Source organism: Barbus barbus, assembly GCF_936440315.1.
Source record: "Barbus barbus genome assembly, chromosome: 17".
In the NCBI taxonomy this organism is placed as follows: domain Eukaryota; kingdom Metazoa; phylum Chordata; class Actinopteri; order Cypriniformes; family Cyprinidae; genus Barbus; species Barbus barbus.
This window is the reverse complement of record NC_136745.1, coordinates 19,093,543-19,115,883: the sequence shown is the minus strand read 5'-3', so window position 1 is coordinate 19,115,883 and position 22,341 is coordinate 19,093,543. Positions and strand designations below refer to the sequence as shown.

The 22,341-nt window shown below is 38.3% G+C and overlaps 1 protein-coding gene across 4 annotated transcripts in view; it reads right to left on the bottom strand.

Annotated features, from left to right (window-relative positions):
- The window catches only part of elf1 (E74-like ETS transcription factor 1), a 43,624-nt gene that overhangs the window by 8,353 nt on the left and 12,930 nt on the right, over window positions 1–22,341 (bottom strand). The window contains exons 1-2 of one of the 4 annotated variants that reach the window (XM_079439217.1): window positions 21,876–22,210; window positions 5,663–6,024 (exon numbers count right to left, since the gene is read on the bottom strand). In XM_079439217.1, coding sequence (XP_079295343.1) covers window positions 5,663–5,734 — 72 coding nt within the window. In that variant the 5' untranslated portion in view covers window positions 5,735–6,024; window positions 21,876–22,210. Of the gene's footprint in view, window positions 1–5,662; window positions 6,025–12,045; window positions 12,098–12,869; window positions 12,991–21,875; window positions 22,211–22,341 lie in introns of those variants that run through there. The other 3 variants (XM_079439219.1, XM_079439220.1, XM_079439218.1) reach the window with 3 other exon arrangements.

Below are 22,341 nucleotides of genomic sequence, written 5' to 3'. Positions count from 1 at the left end.
TTAATATTACTGAGAACACGTGCACGCATGTCTGTTGTGTTGTGTAATCACTAGATGGCAGCAGAATGCAGTTTATCACCTCTCCAGGTGTGCAAAGCACGTTCCTGGCCAAAGAAAATAATCTCACATACGCATATATATATATAATACTTAACAATAACTGATCAGTGTAATACAGTACTTCAGGAATGCTTGAAATACTTGCAAACAAGATTGTGAAACACGTAAGCCATCTTACATCTTCCTTTGGCAGGGTTTTCTGTTTTTGTTCCATCATCCTTGGACTATTTGCTGTTGTTATGGCATTTTCCCCAGAGACTCGATGGGTTTGGCTTTTCAAATCTCAGTACAAGGCCATAATAATTTATTCAGTACAGTTTAACACAAACTCTAAACTACTAGAAACAGATTCAATGGCAACACTTGAATTTAGCTACTGTTAAATTTGCACGTAAACTACCATTTAAACATTTAGGCCTTTAAAAGGAGACCTAAACGTTTAAAAGGAGTCACTGTCTCTTTTATTCACCAATGCTGCATTTATTTGATCAAATACAGTAAAACAGTAAAGTTGCAATATATTGTTACAATTTAAAATAGCTGTTTTCTGTTTAGAGCAAGAAAGCTGAACTTTCATCTGCCATGACTCCAGTCTTCAGTGTCACATGATCCTTCACAAATCATTCTAATAGGCTGATTTGCTGCTCAAGAAACATTTAATATTATCAATGTTGATAACAGTTGTGCTGCTTAACATTTCTGTAGAAATTATGATACTTTTTTTCAGGATTCTTTGATAAATAGGAAGTCTTTGAAATATAAATCTTTTGTAACATTATAAATGTCTTTGCTACTTTTGATTGATTCAATGTATCCTTACCAAATAAAAGTATTAATAAATAAATCTTACTGACCCCAAACTTTTAAACAGTTTTGTACACCAAATAAACTTTCGATTTTAGCGTGTCGCTTATCAGTTTACTAAGAGAAGAGTTTTAACTAGACTAGACAGACACTCAATCCCACAATAAATTGGGTGCTTAGCTCTGACTGCTTAGTAAGCAGGAAACTTAGTCTTGCTCTGTGCATTTGTCCACATCCTCCCTCTCGTCCTGCTGTACTGGGGAACTACAGACGTCCGATATCAGGATTATGCAAAAAACTTTGGTGATCGGTTTACATAGCCTCTCTTATACTGCCTGACAAGTAAATGAAAAATAGCAGAACATGTATATATTAGTCTATACAAAGTTGAAATTCAGAAGTTATTGCATAAAATGCATGCTATTTGTCAACAGACCAATTCATGCATTTATAATCATGGCATAAAATCAGCTAAATAGCTCTGCCCTAATAAATATAAGATTCCAGTGTTAATATACAGCTCTTTATATGCCCATACATTAGTAAAAAAGAAAACTTTTTCTGTTTTTAAAACCCAGAGACTGCCATAAACTTGTAACATCCCTTTTTTCACAATAATCAACCACATTTCTAAAAAGGAAACATCAGATAAAATCATTTGCATAGTTGAGTTCCGTGTTCCTACTGTATGCATAAAGCCGATAGCATGCGGCGTGTTCCAGAGTTACACTCTCTTCTGCTTTACCTGATCACGCCAGACGTGATGCTAACCCACTGATGCAATCTAAGACCCTCACTTGCAGTGTCAGAGACAAACTTTTGGATGATTCTTAAACACTGTGTACTAAGCAGGCCTCATGCAACAGGTTTTCAGCAATAAGTAATTAATCTGTCAACCACTAAAGCTGCACAATGTCACGCCAATGCAGCAATAGTACATGTATGATACGGAGAGAGGAGCAAAGAAAAGTTATGCAAGCCTAGCTTACATAAAAGGTGATTTAATATACTGTGGATGCACCAATACAGTCTGTGATAACATGCATGTAAAAAAAATTAATACACACAGCATTTGTTGCATAAACTTTGACACACAAAGAAACACTAGCAGCCAAACTACATGTAAGTGGATTGAAGAAATTTCAAGATCAATGTCTGACATACACTACCATTCAAAAGTTTGGGGTCAGCAAGTTTTTTTAGAAGTCTCTTCTGCTCACCAAGGCTGCAATTATTTGATAAAAATGCAGTAAAATGGTAATATGCTGATTTGGTAGTCAAGAAACTTTTCTTATTATAATGAAAATTGAAAACAGTTGTGTTGTTTATGCTTTTTGCAGAAATCATGATACATTTTTTTCAGGATTCGTTTGAATAGAAAAGTTCAAAAGAACTGTATTAATTTGAAACAGAAATCTTTTGTAAGATTATAAATGTATTTACTGTCTATGATCAATTGAATGAGTCCTTGCTGAATAAAAGTTGTGCTTGTTTATATAGTAGCGTGAGATTTTTGATTAATTATAGTTAATAAAAGCTCTACATTGTTACACACCAAATGACTTAAGTAGGAGTTGTCTGTGTTTACTAAACTAATTATGCCAACTGTTATGATTCCTGTGTTTGGTATCTCTCACCCAATATATTATGCTTTAAATTAATTTCAGAAAGTACAGTCTAAAAAAATGTTAGTTTTTTTTTAACCCAAATGCTGGGTTCAGCCTGTTGGGTCATTTTATTGGGTTATTTTTAATATTTTTACCCAGGTGCTGTTTTTTTTTTTTTTGCCAAAGTGGTCACGCCATCTCTCTCAGCTACGAGTGAAAACGCGAGGCCGCGGTCTAAGTTCGCAGTTCCCCCAGTGAAGAGCAGCCGTTCTCAGATTTCGGCGACACACCGGCACGAAAATTAGCACTATTTCGGTAAAAAGCGAATACAGAGAACGGTTGAATACACTTAAATTATAATGTTACTTCTATATGCCTATTTCTAAAATGCTTGTTAAATGAGTTTAAATGCATGTAATATTGTAAACTATGCCATTTTTTCCATGGGTGTTCATCTTTTGATTATTACTGTTGCCTGTAATAATTCTGTGTGTGATTTTATATTGCATTTTAGGCCAGCAATATAATAATTTTTAAACAATATATTAAACAACCCAGCATGGTGGGTAAAAATGTTTAACCCAACCAGCTGGGTCAAAATAACCCAAGTTGGGTTGTTTTTAACCCAGCATTTTTTATAGTGTAGCAATCATGTAATTTAACTTTAAAATACTATGGTGATTAGTTGTAGCATCCTGTATTTGATGTAATCACTAGTGGAATTAAAGGTTTATTAAAAATGTTAAACACACTACCATCAAATTACAATCTCATATTGTACTAAAAAATTAGAGCATTACTAAAAATACAAGTATCGGTATTAATGAGAACCAAAACTAGGTGTCAATACTTGCACTCAATCTCTGAAATATTACCTGTACATTCCTATTTTATACAACCCTACAACTAGTTTAACTTCGATGCACAATAATACGAAAATGAAAAATCAGCCCATTCTGAAAACCTGACGTTGCAAGAAAACCCTGTTTACACAAATTATTTTGTTTTTACATCAACAGTAATTCACGAGGCATGTGCATAGTGACTAAACCACTAGACTGTTGGTAAAGGTGTTTACATACAAAGTGAAACTGGGGTAATGGGTAAAAATCTAGTTGTGCAAGTTTTTTTTTTTTTTTTTCTTAAAAAGTTTGCCATCTTTGGCAGGTTGTAACACATAATGTTATATTTTAGGTTAATAAGATAATCAGTGTAAGATTGTGGATATAAATGCACTCAGCAACTCCTGGAAATCTGGATCTAGTACTTCTGCTTCTTCTGTGTGCAGTAGCTGAACTGACAAAGTGGTTTAATATCATTTCACTCCCATTACAAGTTGACTTGACTTATGGGGATGATTATTGACTCGATGTCCAGCTCTGCTAATTATTACAGTCCACACAAGCAGCTGGCCACATTTCACAGCACCCATGTGTGGAAAACCCTGCACACACAGTGAGAAGCGTCAAGATTTGTTTTGCGCAGCCCCTGAAAAAGCAGCTCTATTGTTAAAAGTGGTAGTCAAAAGATATCTGAGACTGTGGGGCGACTGGTAGAGCTTATTTATGATAGTGTGGTAATAGAGTGAGGGGATTTAGGGAGTGACTTAGAAGCCAGTGTCGTTTCAAAACAATAGTAAACTTCTGGGTGGAACAGGACTTGTCTCCAACGCTGAAACAAGTTGAGCAGGTTAGGCCTGAATCTAGCTTTCAATTCTCTTTTAGTCTGTTCTCTTTTAGAGAAGAGGCATGCGGTTCGATAGAAGACCTGTCACACCTGATCCATTCACCTGACTACACAAACACACACTTAAGATGAAGATCAGGATTCTGGAGTCATCTGAACTCAGAATATTCACAGAACAAACCAAAACACGAGCATGACAGCATGCTTGCATATTCACATACTGTACAGTGACCTAGAAAGTATTTGGATACTTTTGCCACAATTAATGGCCTGACATGGCCTAACAAAAATATGAAAAAAAAAAAAAAAGAAAAGTGAAATTATATTTATTTTCAAAATGTGAAATGATAAATACACTAACGTTCAAAAGTTTGGGAACAGTAATATTTTTAAAGAAATTAATACTTTTATTCAGCAAGGACACATTAAATCAAGCATGTTTAATGTCACAAAATATTTCTATTTCAAATAAATCCTGTTCTGAATGTTTTTTTTTTAATTAAGAAAAAAATGAAGGAAAAAAAGTCATGGAAATCATTTTCCATAAAAAAGCACCACAAATGCTCTCAGCATTAACAATAAAAAATGTTTCTTGAGCACCCAATCAGAAAATTAGATTGATTTCTGAAGGATCATGTGACACCGAAGACTGGATCAATGGTGCTAAAATTAAAAATATATTCAAATATGAAAGAGCTATTTTAAATGAATAACATTTCATAAACATACTGTATTTTGATCAAATAAATGCAGCCTTGTTGAGTATAAGATATGTTTTTCAAAAAAGAAACTTTTGAATTGAAGTGTATATTGTTTAAACACTTTGGCTATTTTCTGGTCATCAAGCTTTGCGGAACATGTTTACTTTGTGATCTTGAAGAGAACTGACATGACTTAAAACACAACTTGACTTGAAACAGTGACCTCTAGGCCAGTTGGTAAAAAATAGCTCAGAAAAGTGAAGCTCTGTGAGAAGCTCCAGCAGCATTTGTTTGCAGATGCCACTTATTCTGATTTATTGTATCTAATGCAATAAAATTCAGACATTCGTAAGTGATCAGATACTTTCTGGGGTCACTGTATATAACATAACTAGGCGTTCTGAGGCCCAAATGCTACCTTTATTCCCAACCAGGTTTTCGTAAAAGAATACAAACACACTGAGTTCAGACTGACTGGCTATTCCTACATCTCAGTCTTTCCATCTGCGCCCTGCCAGCAGCCCACAGTGTCATCTCTCAACCCTCTCCTTGCTCTCTTAATTTTCCACCTTCCTCCCTCCCTTGCCTTCATGCCCGGCATCAAAGGCGCAGACCTCCAAAAACCCATATCCCCTCCTTGAGACCTGGCCTGTGAAGCTGGATGGACAAAGACAGTTCCTAAACATAAAGAAACTACAAGTTGACGTGCCCAATAACAAAGATTTCTGGCACCAAAATCGGGGGTTTTCAGGTCAACGATGAAGGGCGTTTTCGTAGAAAACAACAAAAGTGACTATGATGTACCTGATTGATTTCATCCATCCCATTACTGGCGAACTCAAAGACAAGCTCGCTGGACTGGACCGCAGTGGTCATGGTGTTGTAGGGAGAGAAAGGGTAGGACACAGGCTGACAGGCAGAGGGTTCCTACCCCTCCACACACTCCCGGACCGCTTCGCTCCACACCACACCCCTCGGCACAGGAAGCACTCTGAGGCAGGAGCACTGCTTTCACAAAATGAGAGGCACTGTTAGGTAAAAACAGAGTTCCCTTTTTTGGTCCTGCACGCTTCTGATTTTTTTCCTCAAGATGACAGTAGAGTGGCGGAGGACTGCGTGATGGAGGAGGATTCTTCTCACTCCAACTGCGTCTGGGGCAACTAAACCTTCAAGAGAGAAACAGAGGAAAAGGAACATTAGGAAACTGCGACTGAGCAAAATGGGCTGCGTCACATCATTAGAGAGAGAGAGAGAGAGGGCTGGGATGGCCAGACGAGCCTGAGACGGTACCGTTGGGACTGAGACGAGGGGCTAATTTTCTGACTCTATGAAGCGTTCGCTCACTGCTGGAGACTTTTTACTCATTCTTGGCTTCAAACGCACAAAGCTGCCCCAAAGTCAGACTGAGAAAGTCTGGCCAGGCAGAATGAAAATGGGCGAGTGGAAAACCCTGTTTACCCTCTGATATCACAACAACACAACTGTTGCTTTACTCTGTCACTCTGTATTCAATACGGATGCACAATATATCAGTGTCATATCGGTTATAATCCAATTATTTACAAAAATAAATATATTTCAAAATTTTTAAATATTTAAAATATATTAATTCAAATATTTAAAAACCGTATGATGCTGATAACTAAATATATATATAAATATATATATAAAATATTAAAATGTCGGTGCCAATAGCCTCGTGGTTAGTGTTTCGACATCCAGCACAACTGCGCTCACGGCGACCTGAGTTCGATTCCCGTCTCGAGGGCCTTTGCTGTTCCCGCTCCCCTCTCTCATCCCAGTGCTTTCCTGTCATCTCTCTACTGTCCTATCTATAAAAAGATCAAGGCATTAAAAATAAAAAAATATATTTTTAAATAATTCAATAATAGTTTAAATATTATACATATATATTAAATAATTAAATAAATTGAATTATATTGAATGAATATATAACACTTAATTTCACAATGAATATAATTGTTCATATTGTAATGCTGTCTAAATTCACATTTAAAACCATTCATTTTAGTTTTCAATGTATTTTTTAGAAGACAGAATTTACATAATGCATTTACACTATTCTTTTTGCAGATAATCAACATAAATCAACAAAAGCTATGAGACACTTGGTCTACTGTGATTCTGAATGCCTGGTTTAATTCATCAAGGTTCAAATGTAATAAGTGAATCTCTTCAGTGGCAGTGTGGAGGCAGTGTGGAGGAAGGGGGAGGGACATGGATTGCCACAGGATATGAGATCAGCCAGCCTGATCAAAGGGGTACTGTAAACAAGGTTGGGTTATCAGTCACATGAGAGAAAAAAGGCCCAGAACACACCCTCATCTAAAGTCCACATCCACTTCTCACACTAAAGCCAGCTAAACAACAGAAACTAAAAAAAACACAAGAATCACAGGCCATTGAGAGAAAAAGAGTACCCTCTATCCGGCCCTGATGAGGAACAGGAGTGGCTGCAGTCTGGTTAAAGATTAATTGAGAGCAGTGGGGAGAGGAGAGGTGGTTTGACTGAACCAATGGGGGGGGGGGGGGGGGGGGGGGGTATGTAAATGGCAACAGAGCAGCCCATGTCTCCTCTGTGGCAGGGTGGGGCTTGTTTGCTTTGAAAGGACAGAGTGTGTGTCAACAAGTGCATACCAGGTTGAATGGTGTCTGGAGGGTTGGGGCTGCTGGGGTGGGTGGGTAAAGGGTATGATGGGGGCAGATAGAGAGAACAGGAAAGATAGGCCCATGTGGGTGGCAGGGAGGTCAAACAAATATTCTGTTTAGCTCAGACTGTGCCCAAGACCCCTGTAGCAGCTGGAGTCCCGTAGTCAACATGGGGCCTCATATGGCCTTGTCTCTCAAGGAGAGCGAGCAACAGGATGAGGTATGCCATGACAGAGAGGCCCAGCCTATTATTACTACTAACCAGACGGCCCCCCCAAGAGCCCTTCGGCCCTGCCTCCCTTCCCACAGCATGGGGCCAACATCTGGAGCACCCTGCTGAAGGTTCCCTCTCCCTGGCTTTGGTCAAGACAAGCTCTTTGAACCAATTATTTATTTTCTTGCCACCACAATGCTCTGGGAGTTGCTATGTGGCTGCTACGGTGTTCTGGGTGGTTACTTCAAATCAAAAGAATTTGATCAAGTCTTCTATGTAGGGTATATTAAAATAGACACAATATTACAGTTTTGATATATTTTAAAATATCATTTATTATAATATATAATTTTCAGCAGTCATTACTCCAATCTTCAGTGTCACCCGTCACGTCATGATCCTTTAGAAATCAGACTAATATTCTTATTTGATTTTTGTGGATGAATAGGATCATTCTTTGATGAATAGAAAGTTCAAAAGAACAGCATTTATTTGAAATAGAAATATTTTGTAACATTATAAATGTCTTTACCATCACCTTTGATCAGTTTAATGCATGCTTGCTAAATAAAACTTTCAAACGGTAATGTAGACCAATACAATGACTGCATCATGTATCATGCTTAGGTCTCTCTATCGGTATAATCTATGGTGTATTTTAGAGCACTTCATATCAAATAAAAGAACACTTTTTCTCAGTAAACCACACAATTTGCGGTATCACCCAGATTTGCGGCATCAACATTGCTAGAAATGATAATCACAACTATAGTGATACCCCTGGAAAGTTAGGACCACACAAAGAGTGGGTCATGCCTACCTCTGCAGTCTGGGAAAGCGCTCGCCCATGAAGTCTCCGTAGCGTTAGCCAGGGGTCAGAAGTCGCCAAGCGAGAGCCTGGAAGAGCGTATCTCTTTTACAGACTAGCTCAAAATGGCCTCATGTCATTCTCAGTTCTTCTTTTCAATTCAAAAAGCTCTGTACCTCAATCTGCAGCTGTGTACGCCGCAGCCAAAGCTCGCAGCTTGAAATTCTGTTAGACAATCTTGCCATGGTCTACAGCCCTGCTTTTGAGTAATGAAGTCATTCACACCATTTGATGGTGATGTGCTGGCAAATGAAAGCGTGATATGGGATTGATGGGAACATTTCACACAGAGAGGTGAGCCTGGTGGGGAGCAAAATCGTGCAAATCTGTGATTGCGTGCGTCATGCCGCTCTCCACGCTGATTCCCAGCGGGATATAACGAGACCTCGTGTCGGGCACATGGTAAGTGATCTGTGCCACTGTGACTGCAACCTGGGAATGATACAAGTGGATGCGACAACACTTGCCTTGTCCCAACACATGCACATGCAAATGGGCCAAAACAAGGGCCTGCTGCACGTCATCGAGAGGCGCCGAGAGGGAGGGAGAGTTACTCAGTACTCAAGACTTAAGTAAGCAAACACTCTCCAGGGTGGGGCTCGCATGGAATCACTCCACGGCTGAGGTCTGCCAAGGATACACGCTCAGCAAGCAAGGTAAAACTATGAGGTGTAAATAAAAAAAACCGTCCGCCCAAGTCTCTAATTGTCCTAATGCAGCAGCTGGTACGGGTCTGGCTAAGCGCCTAGTCGGTGTTGTCAAAACAAGTAAATATATAGTAAGACGCTGACTAAAATGCTGGATGGAATAACCAGTTTTGACGGGAGAATGATTACGAACAAATACATCTTACCCTGTTGACCCTATCGACCCACCCGCCCCTGTAGAGTCCTCAGCTGAGCTCAGTGTTGACCATGAAAGGAGGTAATTTAAGCCAACTGAATGACTAAGCCATGAGTCACCCTGACAATGGAATTTAATCACGGAGCAAACCAATTCAAAGATGAATGATCATCTAACGTAGGTGAGTGGTTTAATGGGAAGACTCATGGATCCAAGATGTGGTATGATCGTGAGTTGTCATATTATTATGACGTCACAGGAATGGATGGAGATGGAGTTTTGGAGAGGGCGAAGTCGTCTCTAGTTATTCAGTGGGGAGTGATGTCATGGCAATAGTGATGTCAACGCGTTTGAGAAAAACTAGTCTAGATTGCCTCTCAAAATAGTTTGGGATACTAGGGCTTTCGGAGAGACACTGACTAAGAGAAAGCAAGAGGAATGTGAAGTTCTTTTCCTGCCCGGTCAGGAAGGAGGACTGGCATTCCGGGCATTTCAGAGCATGCCAGTCTCGAGCGTTTCAGCGAAAACACAGTCCACAACGCTGGCCCCACTATCAAAATGTGACATTAAAACAGCTCCAGTGAGCTAGTGAACATTTATGTGTCTTGTGAGACATCTTAAGGCTTGTTCCCACTTACCACAGGGAAGAGAAACACTGAGGGTGGAATTATGCCAACAGCACCCTTTCAATCAATATAGAGGACAAAGCCTCTTTCAGCAGGGTCATCTGCTTGACTCAGCAGAACATGGATGTTTTTAGCTTAGTTCCTGTGAGGATATGATGCTTCAACTCAAGTAAAGTCCTGTAATCCTGTGATAATGGGATAAAATCCCATTCAACTCTAATATGGTCACGGAGAAGACCCAGCCAGAAGCTACTATCCTGCTGCTGCTTTATATCCAAGTGATACCAATCTAAATAATAATTTTATTTATATATTTTAATAAACACTATATTAAAATATAAATATTAATATACACTGCCATTCAATATTATAGTTTTTTTTCTTTTCTTATTTTCACCGATGCTGCATATGCATATAAAATAACTAATTCATGATTTAATATATTTTAAAAATAAATGTATTCCTGTGACGGCAAAGTCGAATTTTCAGCAGTCTTCAGTGTCACATGATCCATTAAAAACATTCTAATATGCTGATTTGGTGCTCAAAAACATGTATTATTTGAACAATAGTGTAAATATTAACTAATTAAATTGGCAACGTAAAACAATGCTACATGTCATAAGAAAAGTGATTTTATCTTTTTTGTATTAATATTGTTCTTATGACAAGTTTTCCAATTTATTGTCCCATATGTCGACATTCAAATTAGACATAACCGACTATGTACACATTTATACCTCACCAAGGTGACCATTTTTACCCAAAAGCGTATCTGTCTGTTCATATACGCATCTGCATTACCACAAATGTTCTTTACTAAGCGTGTGTGCAATTATGGGAGAGCGTCCGAATATGCACACCCGAAACCAGCCACTTGTCAGTAAAAAAGGCAAAGGTGCCAAAATGAGTACTGCAGAAAGACTAGAGGGTACATTTCTTTTAATATATCGGCACTGGTATTTGACATTCTTGCAGTGCTCAAAAAAGGCTATTTTTTCTTTCTCTTCCCCTTTGTTGGTCACAGAAGTGGAGAAGAGTGCATTATACATTAGGAAGAAAAGTCAAGGGCCTGTGAGGTGAATGTTTGCCAATTCAACAGAACAAAAGAGACTGCAATTAATGAGACTAGCATACAACCAACTCCCATTGCCACATCAGTCTTCAACAACACCACATAGCAACTTCTGCTACAGTAGTCGACAATTGAAAGTGTGTATCTAACATAGATCCAAAAAAGTGTTTTGAGGATAAAAACATAAGCCAGGTAAGATTTTAAAAAGGCCATTATAAAAACTAGAGCAACATTTGTGAAGGAAGGGGGATGAAGTCAAAAGAAAAAAAGAAGGGGAGAGAGAGACAAACTCGTTGCTTCGAGAACCGCGAAAACTGAGACAGAAGAAAGGCTTTACCTTCTGCTACCTTTGCAGGAGATGAAGCTAATTTAATCTCATCTCGCAAGTCTTGTACTTTTCCACTCCGCCTCGAGGCGCTAGAAAAAGTCTAGGGGCCCACACCCACCTGAGACAGGAGCTGTTATCATTTAGGCTGGAGCTCAGCTCTCCAAACATTAAAGGCTAGGGAGGAGAGACCGAGGCCAGGTGAAGGCAAAATCCTAGCCACTAAACTCATTAGGTTTTAAAGACGTTTGTTTAAAACCAGTTGTGTTCATCTGTGCCAGATGGAAACTTGTTTGAGGAGATGACAAAGAGCATCCACCCTTATGGAAATGTGATTAATGGTTTTCTAAACAATTTTAAGATGATTTAAGTTGAATGTTAAAATGTCTAACAACCACAGTTGTTCAGTTTAGCTGGTGCTACAAGTTAGGACGTTTTACTGCCTAAAAGTATACAACCTACCCTATGAAATGAGTTACCAGTTGGTCAAACTTTAAACCATGGTAAAGGAACCCTAAAACTAAAGAAAGATAAATGCAAAAGGAAAGAGAACCGCCACAACTGACCTGTGAATCTTGCAGTGACAGGAAACGCATCACTAAGCAGTCGGTTTCTGCTACTTCCTGACTGTTAGACCACAAACAAGCGAACACTTCTCTCTCATTTTGAGAGTGGAAACTTCTTCCCCTTCCTCTTAGACTCTGTATTTCTCACTTTTTTGTGTTTTCGACATGTTCGAATGTCATATATTTATGATTTAGTTGGTAACCACTTGAAGAAAATAATAAAAAATAACAATGACATCGTGGCACACATCTTACGTAACAATTTTTGGCATTTTTGCACAAAAAGATTCTAAAGACCCCCTACTTTTACACTGAACACAGATCATGCTACCCTTCAGCGGTTTGCTTCTGAGAAGAACAAAACAAGTCTGGTTCTCAGAATTCTAAAAACGCATCTTCAGATACCTTCAAATGCTTCAATTATCATCCCAGATATCACACTACTGTGCTGATACCACAACACGCACAATCAGACATGGTTTTATCAACTAAAACCATCAAATCAAGACCTCACAAACACAAAACCAATCTCATTATTTAAAAATACATATATTCAGTGACTTTAAGCAAAAAAAGAAAGTGACTAAATTCCATGTAGTATGGGTGTTGCAGACTGGGGTTAATTACGGAGAAAACAACATGAGGAACAGAACTTGGGTGCACCCTTACTCACTTCCTCTCTCGCACATCTCACTCTCAGGGTTCATCTCCTGCTACTAAACGCTTAACTATTTCCTCTATGTGAATGTAGCGTCCTCAGGCATTGGTACAGATGCTGATGGGCAAGAGCTGATGTTTAAAAATGTAAGCAGATTATATCTTACCAGCAGCGAGCTGACCCCAACTGATGGACTTCTTAAAAGGCACATGGTGTGTGCTACAAAATGTTAAAACTGTTCTTCCCCGTGATCCGTTTCTACTATGTGGCAACAGGCCGCACACCACAGATAGGAAAACACGTCAGACTTGTGAAAACAGGACAGGAAATTGCCACAGGGGCTAAAAAAGACAAAAGTTATTGTTGTATTTCAAACTTTGAGGCCCAAAATGTAAAAGTTATCCATTTCAAATTCTGTCACCTACAAGTGGTAATATTTGCAAAATGGCATCGTGGCATTGGAATGATATTATGCATGTGCAGATGCAATTCTGTTCGATAGAACCAGCGGATAATTATTTTCACATTATGGCTGATATTAAATTACATATTTGTTTAGATAAGTTAAAAAATAATACGCTAAAAACTGAAATCTGTCATATTGATACTACAAGTGAATATAGGGATCACAACATTGGAAAAGTAGATATTGCCAGTTTTCTTAAGTTTTTGAGTGTTAGATGATGGAAAAAGGTAACGGCAATGTAAAAATAGAGAAAATTAGCAAGCACAGCTAAATATCTAATACTAATGGCAATAATATCTTATGGTAAAGTAACAATGCTGATTGCATATACCGTAAAAATACCGCTCTTTCAATATTACGTGCTGGTTAAAGAACCTTCCAGCATCTAACTGTGAGGATCTTTTGCACAGTATCTGTGCTGCCTCCAGCTGCATATGCAATATGAAAAACATTTCAGATATTTCGGTACAAAGACAAAATGTTTTGGCTTCTACGCAGGAACAATTCAGAGCATGACAAGACTGGAGAAGCTCAGGGCTTTCAGCCCGATGCTGACTTCAAACTCAAGTTTGAAGAGTTTGACACCTCCCTCTGACTCACAATCCATCTGACCATGTTTAGAATCTGTAAAATCTGTGGCATACTAAACATCAAACCTCAATCTTTGCTAAAAAGCTCTCATTGCTTTATTCTCTAAATGATTTAGTTTCTAAAATTATATCTAGAACATCTGTCTCACACTTTAGTAAATACAAGCCAACTAACTTCAATATACACACTGAATTCAATGCCAGAACTGTTGAACCTGATAGAAATCAAGACATGTTCACTGATAATGCCGCTCTTGATAAATGGGGACGTTCCAGCTCTCCTGAGGCTGTTTTTATCATGATTTCGTCTATGGCGACATATGCACTCTTATGAAATAGCGCCACCCCAGCCATCTTGACTCACCCATCCCCAGTGTGTTTACACTCATACCAATACCAACATGTCACAGCATATGTCTGCACAAGGAGGGAAAAATGCTCCCTGAATACTGCAGCAAAACATGCCTGCCTTGCACCCGCACACTTCACAATAAAATTCTGGGAACCAGAAACGCTAAATGCTAAAGAGCCAGCGACGACACTGCTTGCATGCTACCTTGGATAACACCATAGCCATCACTAACTGTAAAGCAGTCAAATTCAAAGTTCACATTTCACTTCACTGTCAGTGAAAGAGAAACTAACTGCACTTTGGTAATACATAAAGTTCCTTTCTAGGCACTCAAGGCCTTGCAAAACAAAAAGCATACGTGAGAATCAAATCTCTTGCCTGAAATCATAGCTAAACATCTCCAAGCTAGGGGTACAAAGAGAATGAAGCTGGCTTTTAAATGGAAATAGCATTCCAAACAGGTCTGGACACAAACTGTGAGAGGTGTCCACTTGGGCAAAAACTGCACTATTAAGACTGTTCAAGATCCTTCAAAATATTTTGGCATTTAAAACTAAGATTTAAAACCTTCAATTAACCGAGCTTAGGTATTTAGTACTGATCATATTTTATGTGTCTTATTTTTAGATGCAACGTAGTGGAACAGCAATAGCAAGCTCCTAAATACTGCCCTATTTCACACACAAACACAAAAAACTAAATCAAGCTGACAAAATTCACACCTAAGAACTGGCATCTAAAACTGATTGTCGTAATTTTCCTAAATACACCTGAATTAGCAGGTAATTGGAGCAACCTGTATCTGTCTCTGTATTTATCTAGCCTAAACAGACATTGGTAAAAAATCATCAGGCTCTAAAACTAAGTCATACTAAATCATACACTCCTGTGAGGCTGGCACTCCTTGAATATAAATGCATCATAAAATACTTTATAGCAGACACAATTGGCCCAAAATAACTGGCATTCATAGCATTTATCATAAGTTATGTAAGGTTTACCTTTGGCCCTGTGGAGCTGCAGGGGCCGTGTGCAATATGTGGCGTAGTTTTCATTTCTAGTCACGTCACGTGGTCTCGACTATGACAATAAGACTGGCTGTAACCTGAAAGGAGGTCACTTACATTTCCATAAAGTGATTACATATCAGTTAAATGGGATAAAGCTGCAGACTAAGTAAAAAAAAGAAAAAAGTCAACCTATATTCAGTAAAAAGCATTTAACACATTATGAAATGAGATCCAGTATATACTCAGGGCTGAAATTAACTCATAATCCAGCCAGATAATTCACACTTTATCTACAACATAGCACATGCTTATTAAACTTCCAAACATACTACTCTTACCAACCTGGTGTGGTATTGTCCATTATTCCATTGTGGTAATATATGCTGTTATTATTCTGTGAGAAGCTGATGAGGCCATAGTACTGTAAGTGATATGTTTAAACAGCTTTCAGATCCATGCTAGCTAATAAAACCCATGGGGAAGGTGTATAGGAGGACTTCTCCTTTTACCAACTACTGACTAATTGCATATAATTATTCAACCCATGATCCAACTCTCTAGCTACTGTTGCAAGTGTCACATTTTCATGTGCTGAACCAGAACAACGTTCTCAGTGTTATAAGATATAGTACATAAATCAATAATTTTCTTAATTACACAAACAGCATGCCATGTACTCTTGATACGGTATTTATTTACTGCTGGAAATGTTTGAATGAGCTGATGTGAATGTGTGCCTGGGCTTCACCTGTGCAGCTCATAACCTGTGGAAAAAAACAGCGCAAAGCAAACATCACCGCAATAAAGACACACCACAATAACGCTCCCCTTCCCCCATCCTTCCATTCAAATCTCTCAATGCAAGTAACGAGAGGAACGGAGTGATAACGAATAGCTGTAATGACTTTCAGAGATCAGTGATGGGAGAGAGATTATGAGTTGCCATTTTGTTGTCGTTGTTTGTCGGTTCGTGAGGAGGCGGGATGCAAACGCTGGTGGTTGGGTTTTATTCGGGTCAATATTTGAGAAGGAATGCTGGCCTATGTAGTGACACCGTTTACTCATGATAGCAACAAGATGAGAAAAGCCAACAATAATATGTGAGGCTGTAAATGAAGGAGCTTAAAAAGAAGTAGGCTAGTTATCTCAAATCTACTTAAGCAGATAGTGACAATATCCTGAAGTAAGTCCAGAACTGCAAAACAAACGAGTGAAAACACGGTTATCCATCAAATCAGCAGAATCTGATACTAAAGCATTTGCGCTCACTGCAAGGTACCAATAACAAGGCACTAATTTGTGTGTATGCAATAGACAGAATATCTCTTGAGGACTGTGAACACTAAATGAGACTCATAATGAAAATGTAAACAAGGAGTGGCTGTTGCCAAGAAACAGGTTGTGAGGTGACCTATAGTATGTTGAGTGATATGACACAGATACAATGAGTAGTTGACATTTAAGGATGAAAAATAAAGCCAGAAAACAAGATATGAATTATTTTTAAATGTGTGTGTACATAAATATTGTTTAAAAATAAATAACTATTAGTCTACTGAAATAAAAATGATCTAATTTAAGTGTATTAATTAATGTTGTTGATAGCACATCAAATCGCTTCTCTTTTAATGTCTTGTAATTTTAAATAATTATCCGTTTATTTTAACAAACTACAATTTCAAATACTTCTGCCAGAAGGTCATTTTGAACATCACACCCAACAAGTTTGCATTTTAGCTGACTGTAACCAGTGAGTTATTTTTCAAACAATTAGGTCAATCTGTGGCCTGAACTGAAACAAACTGGTACCTTCATAGCAAACCCAATGTCACATGGCAACGATCCTTTTCATTTTAGATCTTACAAAAGTGCAAATTATTTCACATTATTTTTATTTTAAGTGTGAAATGACTGGCCATACAGAATGTCCATGATTTTTATGTATATACAAGGTTATACATACAAGGACAAGTCACAAAAGAAAACTCATTATAATAATACTAAAAACCTTTAAACAATAACTATAAAGTAATCCTGTGAACACAGATTGTTGGATGTGGGGGTGGTTAACGACACCCTCAGGTCTGTAAAGTTTCCATGGGTCTCCAGGGTTCTGGGATTTCAATATTCCCCATCTAAAATATGATACTGCTACAACCACCTTCCAACCACACAAGAGTTAAACAGATTTTTTATTATTTAAAAATTATTTGACTATTATTTTAGTCAGCCCCATAGGTTGTGATGTAATTACAGAATTTGTGAGTAAACATTCCTCTGGCTGATGCAATGTGTGACTCACTGAGGATGCGGTGTTCCTAAACTTGACACATTTGCACCAATTAACCATCCAATTATACTGCATCACCAACTTGCATGAACCATAGCCATTCAAATATCAATGTAATTTAAATGTTGTCTCCATATACTAGTCTAAAATATATATTTTTTTAATTGTAGTTAGAATGTCCTAAAGAAAATATAAATGCTTGGACATTTCCAACAGCTTAAGCATCATTCATCAATGATACGATGCTGTACACACGAACCATAGTTCACATCATCATAGATCCTAATTTTAAAAAAGCCTCACACAGAACCTAACACTTTTTCATTAGCAAGTCTTTTTAGAGCTGTGACTTGTGGTTTAATGTTCTGTTAAACGCAACCGCCCACAGCTTGTTCAAAGCCTGTGTGCGTTTCTCTAAAACGCTAGATACTCGCTTAGCTGCTCACCACACATGTTGCTTTAGAGCTTGTGAAATGGTAGCTTCTATTCACAACTTTTAGCTCTTTGTTTTCGGAGTCTTTGTGAGCCTGAATTGCATGTAATTGCATTTCAAGGCTGGTATCTGCCCTGAGCTGTTCCTATGAAAAGCGATGAATTGTCATGATGATAAACAGTCACATGTTTGACCAGTGTACTTGTTGTTTACAAGACAGACTAGAATATTAGACACAGGGGCTGCCCCTTCTCTGTATATGGGAGGTAACCACTTGTCCTCATCTAGTCATTCTCCTAAGTACTTGTTAGCAACACAAACATACATACACCTGTGCAACTAAAGCTCAAGATGAAAACAACTATTCAAACTCAATGTCTGGGCCCAAGCATCCAGGACTCTGGATGGATACTCAACACTAAACTGGTGTAAGCAGTAAATGTTTATATTGCATGGTGCAAATGGGAATATGTCATCCATTTCATTTGAGTCTGGAAGGGCGCAATGCTGCCAGCATTCCTCTTAAATGAGAATGCCAGGCAGCTGACTTGATTCAAAAGTGGCGGTATAGCAGGTTACAAACAGACAAGAGGCCCCTCTATAAAAAGAGGAACTTGCAACTGCTTTAACAAAAGAAAGTAGTTCTGGAAAACACAGTGTTTGCAATGCGTGGTTTCATAAGATTGATTTCAATACAGTCTTTAATGGGTGCTTTTGGTTGTTTGGTTATTTTGTAGCCCTTTGTCATGAGACGCTTGACTATGTGATGTTTTGTGACTAATTTAGTGAATACACTCTAAGCAAAAAAGACTAAGTCGTGTGGTTTACATGGGAAGTGGTCTGACATATCAGTCATCTGTGAACATGTGACGTGTAGCTCATCTCTGGTGAGATACAACAATGATAATAGTGAAGTGATATTCATTTTCTGACGCAAACATGCTTGAAGCATAAAAAGACACATTTGATGATAAAAAATATTGTTTAGTGATCCTAACTTTTCAACACAGTCCTCAACTTTGAAAAGAGACAAAGTAAAATTCTGAATGTTGACTTTCTGAAGTTTCTGTAGAAATGCCTGCTTCTAGCTTTTCAATCAATTCATGTTCTTACTATAGGGGCATATACTATTTGGTTATATTTTATGACCAAAGTAAAACCTGGTATTATCTATGCCCTGTGAAACAGGATGTAAATGGACAGTCTCAACTCTAGAAGAACAGAAAGAACCCATTCAGTGGGCAGTTTCAGTGGAACATCGCCCACCAAAGCTGGAGACAAAAACAAAACGGGGGTAGGTGGGATTCGACAACTTTTTCAACAGAAGGGCATTTTCAAGAAGAGATTGCAGGCCACTCATCCTTATTATACCAAGACCATGTGTTTTTCTTGGCTAAACTGACTGGCCATTTGTTTCCGCTTTCTTTCCTAAACTATGATATTATATATGTTTTGGACAAAAAAAAAAAAAAAGTATTATCTCTAGTTGTTTGCATAGTTCAAATAAAAAAAGAACTGATCCTATCAAAATATTCTCTCATTAAGTTAAATCTATTTTGTATTCATCTGTGATCTGCTAGTATCTTCTGCTTGTAGCCTATATCTCGTACCTGAGAACAGTGCGCCAGTCTGAGCTTGTTTCAGGAATCAGACCGTTTCGACACAGAGAATGTGTGTTGCTCAATGGAAATGGGGAGAGCAGTATGAAAACTTGATGCAAATCTGCCCGAGCAGTCAACAACATATCAACAAAGGAACGACTGCCTGGACTATTTTAGCAGAACACTACTGCTTTGAGTAGAAATTCAAACATACCCAACGGTGAAATGATTGTTATCTCATATGGTGATCTCATTAAACTTTTCACTTATAAATAGTTTGGGATTTTTGCATACTGGAGTCATGGTCACATAAGATTATATTTAAATTGAAGTCAGCTTCAAGTTTGACGTTCATTTTTAGAGTATCGTGTTATATTGACAAATTGATCACTTTTCCATGATCATCAGTGCTAAGATCTCTCTATAAACTTTCGAAACTTTCAAGATCCCTCAAAAGCTGCAGTATGACGGGACACAGACAAAGAAACCTCAGAGATGTCCTCAAAACCTCCAGTTAGCTACCAATCCAGCAGATTCCTCAATCTACCATGTCAAAGCTCATTCTAAAAACTCAATTACTGAAAAAACTGTAAGACTAACAAACCATAGTCTGCAACATGAGCCTCAGAAACAGCTCTCAAACCATCCACGCTACACAATACTATGACAGAATATTTGTCCTCTTCCTTTCTCAGGCCCAGCCCTCTTCTGTTCTCCATACTAGACCAGCTAGATCAGTTTGGTCCACCCCTCCTGTTCAGCAGGACCTAATGATCCAATTACAGGCAGGGACTTGTTGACGCTGTTTTATGTGAAGAGCCAACCTGACACTACCGGCCTCGCTGCCAACTGTGACAGAAACTCAGGCCTGAAGAGAAGCCCCAAACAAAACAATCCACAGAAAAGGGGCCTGTGTTTGACTACTACCCAATTCCAGGTGCCCTGGCTCATTTACAATACAAATCAGGGACGGCCGAGTGGGAGGCATAATGGTGTGAGTGGTGTTGGTATCTCGAGCCTAACAGGGAGTCTGACGAGATAACAAGACTATTAAAGTAAAATCTGATATTGTCCTGAACACCTGAGGGATATATGACATAGGGTGTGTAGGGTGGGGGAAAATTCCCTAAAGTCCAAGTTTTCTGACCTCCACCAAAATGCTTTCACATGTGAATTTGATTGAACAGAAAGGATGTACCGTTTGTACTTTGTACTGTTTTTACATTAATAATAATGCATATAAGAGCGCTAATATGATAATAGCTGAAATACTTTAAAATATTACCAAAGCATGAATTGTTATCCTAAAGATGGTGCCCATTTGACCATCTGTAACTTCAACCAATATACTAATTTGCCTAAAACTCTTTCAACATCACTCTTCACCACATGTTTGAACATAATCATGTCAAGAAAATTACTGTTTTCTCTATGAGACTGGTTGCCTTGCTACTTACAAGCTAGTCTCAGCGCATACCATGGAGATGACACAAGTTACTATAGTAAGTATGGTGTCAGGCATAATTACACGTGGAGAACTCAAGCAAAATGACGTTCTTTGAGGGTTGTATCTTTAAAAAAGAGAAAGAGCAAAAAAGAGGTGCTCAGGGACAATGACTAGAGTTGTTTGCTCTTCTCAATGAGGTTTCTTAGCACAACCGGATGAGCAACATTCAGACCAGGTTTCATAGCAATGATGAGGCCTGATAACCCAGTCTAAAATCAAACTGAAATCTACAAGCCCACGTATGGAATCAATGACACACTATAACAGCAAAACATCACTTACGTGAACAAAAAGCACCTTGGCACCAAGGTTATTTGTATGCATTGTGCATCGTTGGCAACTTTGCAAGCATATAGCTAAAACAGGCAAAGATATAATTGAAAAGTTTATTTTGATACTGCAACCCACTCTAACCGTTGTATGGGCTTGGTCAATGGACTTACTCTCGGTAACCATATAAGGCAATGACATTTTGCAAAACATGTACCTATAAACTTTTAAATACCACATATTATAATAAATATGCTTGGTTAGATTTGTATGACTGCAAAACGGTCTCTCACGGAGGAAAAATGGCGCTAAACCTGTTTTTACACTCGTCTGAAGCAATTTATTATACAATTGTCGGTCATGCGACCAATAGGTGATTATTAAATGTAAACCAAACACACAGATATTTAACTGTTTGGCTGCATCGTAATATAGGCTGTATATAAATACTGCGTTTAAATGCTGACCAAAAAAAATCAAATTAGACAGTGCAACTTCATAATAAATACAATGTATATTGCATATACGAGTATATATGTAATAAACAATGAATAATGCTTACAAAGTTAAGAATGCAGACTAAAAGATACTTGGCGCTAACAGATCTACAACAGCATACTATTGCATCATAAAGATATAAAATGGACACTAACCTTATAGGTTCAGGAGTTTCATGTCAAACTCCATGGTTATGGTGGAAAACATATCAAAATGTTGGAAAAATAAAGAAATAATCTTTGAAAAAAAAAGACAGAGACAAATTACGTTGATGGGAGTAAAAAAAAAAATTATAATCCAAGGGTGTATCTAAAGTGAATCGAATAGCATGTTCAAGGTGTTGAACACTGACCTGCCCTCTGCCTCTCCCACTCACTTTAGTGGTAGATAGAGCGAAAATGAGAACAGAGTAGGGGAGGGCAATGGCAGCGGGCTGAAATCTTTAAAAAAGAGAAGTACTGCAAAGCAAAGCTCTCTCTCACTGTGACTCATCCCCCAAGTAACCACTGACAGACAGGCTGTAAAACAGCACACTTCAGCATGGGGCCAATCAGCTGCAAGGGCAGAGCTAATATGCAAATGAGTTCAGGTGAGCTCAAGCTGCAGTTTCGATTGGCTAGC